The sequence below is a fragment of the Glycine soja genome, chromosome 8 (genome assembly GCF_004193775.1).
Source record: "Glycine soja cultivar W05 chromosome 8, ASM419377v2, whole genome shotgun sequence".
Classification (NCBI taxonomy): Eukaryota; Viridiplantae; Streptophyta; class Magnoliopsida; order Fabales; family Fabaceae; genus Glycine; species Glycine soja.
In genome coordinates, this window is record NC_041009.1 from 21,461,197 (window position 1) to 21,467,196 (window position 6,000).

The window sequence follows — 6,000 nt, forward strand, 5'->3', positions numbered from 1 at the left end:
TTGATTTATAATGCTAAATTAATAAAATAAACAATATAATAATTAAATTAAGAATATAAAAATATCCAAAACATAATATAAAAAATAAAATAAATTAGAGGAAACCTATGACCTATTATTCCATATTAAATAAGCAATATTATTGCATACTTCTTTCATCTCACTAGATGTATCCTACATTTTTTTTTGTGTCATTGCCAATGATATGCAAATTCTTCATGGGGTATGTAATATGGATGTTGCCTCAGCAAGGTAAACATGATGTCATCTTTTGAATTATTGCAAATATAATTATGTAAAACAAATGTAGCAATTATAATATCAATTTGGTTTTGAACACTAAAATTTGGCATCCTACTTAGTATCTTCCATCTTTTCTTTAACACTCCAAATGATCTTTCAATACAATTTCGAAGAGATAAATGTGCACAATTAAAAGCTTCTTGAGCATTAGTTGGAGGCTCTTGCTTAAATTGAAATTGATGATACCTTATCTTAGAATAAAGTATTAAATATCCATTATATATATATATATATATATATATATATATATATATATATATATGATTATTTTATATAAAATATTTTTTAACCATAAATATACAAATAGCAATACCTTGTGGAGGCATTGGAAAGTTCAATATTGGAGTGTTAATTGTGTGAACAAAGTCTTTTAACCTCAAGTTTCTCCTAAAAAATGGATAGTTAATCATTATACTAAACCTTATAATTAATTACTTATATTATAAATTAACTATAACAATATATGTAATAAACTAACCTTAATTTTTTTGTCCCACTATTCATTTAAACCACTAAACTTTCTTGTAGTAGGATCCCATCCTAAGCAGGTTTCCCCAAATTTTAAAAAAATTCAAATGCACCAATCTCTCTTCATATAATCATATTTGTTCGTCAAAGGTTTGTAAAAACATTTGCGGTTGATGATTACTTCAAATTCTTGATTAATGTCCTTCTATTTAAACACTACACATTTGTTCTTCCTAATGAATTTTATGCAAAGCTCACACAAGGATTTTTCATACTCATTGGTCAATTTAAAATTGATCTCTTCCTTTGTGTGATCATTAGTTGAAGTCATCTTACAAATTTATCAAAATAGTATGATGAATGAATTGACGTAAAAAATAAAAAAATATATAAAGAAATAGAATATGAGAACAAATTTATCATCAAGTACTAAATTTTTTTTAAGAGCAAATAAGATTTTATTGTTCATATAAAAATGCAACATAACATGTGTCAAGAACTGAATACTAATAGATAATATAAAGACATAAGACATAACTCTTTTTTCTTTCCATGCAAAAGGGGTTATCATTACAAGGCATAAGACATGCCAACCAAATTACAAAAGTAATGTCTTACAAAAAGGATGAAATGCCCTACACTACTAAATTCATAACTTATGAAAAACAAACAAATCTAAACAAACAATACCCTTACTAAAAGTAATCCCTATCACATTACAATACAAGAGCACAATCGTAATTAATTTATAAAAGTTTGAACAATTAAAAAAACAATTAGGAATAAAGGATAAATGGTAAAGAGAACCTATCAAAACACAACCATAATCAACCCTTATGTTTCTTTCTTTTTCTTTTTTTCTTTTCTTTTTTTACTCATTCATATCGGGAAATATCACAATCAAAATATTGTAAAGAAAACCTATCAAAATATTATATGAAGAGTGAAAAAAAATTAAAAATATCATTACTTGAAGGAAAAAAGTTAGTGTAAATGAGGTGGGTCTACACATAGAAGGAAAAAAAAGGGGACGAAAAATATATGAATAAATAAAAAATAAAAACAATAAAATCATGATTTATTTTAAAAAAGATAAACATAAAATTTGATAAATATATAAAGATAAAAGAAAAAAATATAAAAAATTAAAAGTTAAAAATTAATATTTTAAACAATATTACTTCAAGTAATATCTTAAAAAATATTAGAAATTATTAAAAAAAATTACTTATTAAAAAATCAAATGAACTTTTCAACTAAAAGAATTTAAAAACTTACTAAACATGGTCATTTTTGTTGCCTCAAGTTTGAAAGATAAAATAGACTTTTAATAGAAGAACTATTTTAATGATATTTAATTCTTAAACGAAATTAATCTTCAATTAATATTTAGGGATAATTTTGGTATAAACAAAAAAGAAAAGAAGAGAATATATTATGTTAAACAATTTTCAATTTTGTTTTAACAAATAATGATTTTCGTTTTTAAAATGGAAAATAGAAAATCTTATCTTGATAAAAAATAAAAAAAGATTTGCATTTCAGTGTCTTGGTTTACGTTCGCGATTCGCGAGCGACTATAGTTTGCACCGTCGCTTTCTTCAGTTGAAAACGACGCCGTTGCATGGGAAATTCAACATTATTTTTTCTTCCCTTTCATGCCTCTCCCCCAATTAATCTTGATTTATTAGAGGGTTCAAATCTCGAACCCCCATCGTGTCCGTAATCCTTCTTCCAAATTTCCAACTTCCCTCTGCCTCTTCTAATGGTATCGTATCTTTCGATGGAAGGGTTTGTAAGGGTTTAAGCTCAACCAAACCCTAAACCCTAAATTTCCCAATTTCTTCTTTCGATCTTCCACTCTCTCCCTTTCCATCTCATAAATTTCGAATCCATACACTCTCACCTCATGCCCTCAGATCCAATCCGCACCCTTTTATCACTGGTAAGTTTTTTTTTTTTTTTTTTTCTTTCCAAAGTTTTTAATTTTCATTTATGAATCTGTATACCCGATTCCGCCTCCCTTTTTAAAGGATGAGTTAGGGTTTTTGTTTAGTTAATAAATATTGCTGGTGGGAAACGTGGAAAATTTGATCTTGGCGTTGAATTCAAGTTCTGTGTATTCTGAAGCTTTTTTTTTTTTTATTACAATTTTCTCAGAAGTGAGTGGCGTTGTTGAGGTGTGGTTCTTGGTGGGGTTTTGAGATGATGAATGATAGTGATTTGGGGAATGTGCGCTGTTGGGTTTTCAAGTGATATGAAGTGCTGAATATGAGCAATGGCGGTGGGAAGACTGGAAGACAGCTTGAACAGCCTGGCACATGGGGGAGGAGGAAAGTTGGTGGTGGTGATGACTATGCCCGGGCGATAGCGAAGATTGCGGTAGCACAGGTGTGCGAAAGCGAGGGATTTCAGGCGTTTCAGCAGTCAGCTCTTGAGGCGCTGTCTGACGTTGTGGCTCGGTATATTTTGAACGTTGGGAAGTCTGCACATTGCCATGCTAATCTTTCAGGTAGAACTGAGTGCCATGCTTTTGATGTCATTCAAGGGTTGGAAGATATGGGATCAGTGCAGGGGTTTGCGGGTGCTTCAGATGTTGATCACTGCCTTGAAAGTTCAGGTGTTATTCGGGAAATTGTTCATTTTGTTAATGATGCTGAACCGGTTATGTTTGCACACCCCATTCCTCAGTTTCCAGTTGTGAAAGAACGGGTGCCTAATCCAAGCTTTTTGCAAAAAGGAGAAGAGCCTCCTGGGGAGCATATTCCTGCTTGGTTGCCTGCGTTCCCTGATCTACAAACTTATTCAGAGTCACCGGTAGTGAATGGAAGAGGGACAGAACCTCGTGCAGTCAAATTTGACCAAGAAAGAGAGAATGGCAAAGGGGAGTGGCCTGCAATGAATTTCCAGCAGCAGATGGTCTCAAATATGTTTGAAAAGTCTGCCTTGATTGACCCTGCAGATGCTAAGGCAAAAAGAGTAGCAGCAGAAGGTAACCCGTTCCTTGCTGCACCTTTGAAAATTGAGGACAAGGAAGTTGCTTCTGTTCCCCCTCCGGCTAAGCTTTTTAATGATGTAGCTCTTGATAATCCTGTTGTGGAAAATTTTGTTGAAAATGAACCGATTTCAGCAATGGAGACATTTGCTCCAGCAATTGAAGCGATGAAAAGCACATGCTGTGATTCCAACGAAGATCAGACAAAATTTCGTGCAAATGAGAAGCCTACAGTGCGTTTTAAGATTGGGATTAAAAACAAATTATTAGGGAAGTCCATTGGTTTGATCCCACAAAAAGAGGAGCATAAAAATACTTTGCCCTGGTTTGCAATGGAAGATGGGAAGGATGACAGGAAAAGAAGGGCTGAGAAAATTCTAAGGGAATCTTTGGAAAACCCAGATCAGCTTGTTCAGTTGTAAATTAGATTGCTTTAATTAGAATCTGTATACTTGATCTGGAGAATGTCAGGATAGCTAGTTCTGGGATATTCAAATTTAGGTAACTGTCTGATTATGGGCATTATAGGATGGATGTTACTATTTTGCTCTGACTTTTTCTCACTTTTAACAATCATTCAGGTATGTGCATGTCAATTGTTTGGTAGATCAATTTATGATTCTTTCTATTGAAGTCCTTTGGCACTCTGTATGATCTTATGCTAAATATAGCATATAAAAACATCTCAACTTCTGACTTGTGGCAGTTACTCTGAATTGTGTATTGAACCCTTTTACTTTGTAGTTAATGCTACTACATCTACAACTGAATTCCCACTTAAAACACTTTCCTTTCTGGTTAACCTACACACACATGTGTGTGTAAACATCTGGTCAATAACACTAAATCAACTCCCACCATTTCAGATCACGTGTTATATTAACTAACAATTGAGAGGTTTCATTAAGTTAGTTAATAATGGCAGATAATTCTCTGAGCATTTTCATTGCAGTATTCTTGTGTATAAATCATACCTGCTGTTTCAAAGCGCATGTTATATTAACCAACAATTGAGAGGATGTTGCATAAGGTTAGTTAACAGTTACAGATATTAATCCTCTGCACATTTTCATTGTAGTATGCTCATGTATAAACAAGTGGTATCTGAGCTGTGCCAAGAATGTCCAGAGAGAACTTTAGTTAAAAATTTTGTATTTTCCATTATTTCTTTCTGATTAGCATTAATTGTTTGTTATCTTGGAATGTCCACATTTTTGCTGGTACGGAGAAATTGAGGTTTGCACTACCATTTTATTCATTTTACATATTTTTTTTTTGGATTTGTTTTTAATTCTGTTGAGGGCAAGCCTTGTGCAGCGATAAAGTTGCACCTTGGTGACTAGTTGATCATAGGTTTGAATTCAGATAGTCTCTTTGCATAAGTGTAACCCTCCCATGTACCTTTGCATGGCGAGAAGTGTAAAGTAGACGATAATGTTGAGATGAATATTTGGGCATGCAAGAAAATTTAGATGAGGTATGAATATTTTGGGCATGCATGAACATGGCATGAATTTGCCGAAGGCAGCTTGGTTTTGATCACGTGAGAAGGTCAAGAAAGACTTTCTAGTGAGAAAAAATGAATCAGATGGAAGATAGTTCAACTAAAATGGTACGGTATGACCAAATAAAAACTTAGAAGAAATCATTAAAAATGACCTTTATCAAAGTGAGTTTACTGAAATGTGGTTTTTGCTAGAGTCCAATGACAATTTTACTTCACTGCTAACTTCATCTAATGTTTTATCAAGTTCTCCTAGATAAGGTGTGGTTGACTGGTTGTCAATACTGTTGTTGTGATTGTGTGTTTAACTTATTGTTTTGCTTGTAATTTTCAGTTGAGATATGCGTTGAGCTTGACTTTTCTATTTTTGGTGTTATGGTGTTATACTAATTAAATTGTAGAACTTGTTGCAATTTTGACCGGTGTTTTCAACTGCTAGGTTGCAAGGATTTACTCATTTATTCTTAATAAGCTTCATTTGTGTTCCCTTTCACTGACCTTGTATGACCTTTTCTTGCACAAATATTGATTAAAATATTTTCTTTAGATAACTAATTGACATGAAATGCATGTTGAGCTCCAATTATTTGACAAACATGTAAATGCAACTCGATGACAAATTCTGAATTTGGGCAATTTGTTTTTGAAGTGACGTGCTAGTAAACACAAATCCAATGGAAGCATCTGTTTGTACTAAGTCTCGTCCATTTCCCCCCATATCATTTGGAAG

The 6,000-nt window shown here is 32.5% G+C and overlaps 1 protein-coding gene across 1 annotated transcript; it reads left to right on the top strand.

Moving 5' to 3' along the window:
- The first annotated feature begins 2,400 nt into the window (after positions 1-2,400).
- LOC114422724 (transcription initiation factor TFIID subunit 8-like) lies at positions 2,401-4,475 on the top strand. Its single transcript, XM_028389220.1, has 2 exons — positions 2,401-2,716; positions 2,932-4,475. Exon 2 carries the CDS (start codon positions 3,043-3,045, stop codon positions 4,186-4,188), a length of 1,146 nt encoding a protein of 381 aa, XP_028245021.1. The 5' UTR covers positions 2,401-2,716; positions 2,932-3,042; the 3' UTR covers positions 4,189-4,475.
- The last annotated feature ends 1,525 nt before the right edge of the window (positions 4,476-6,000 follow it).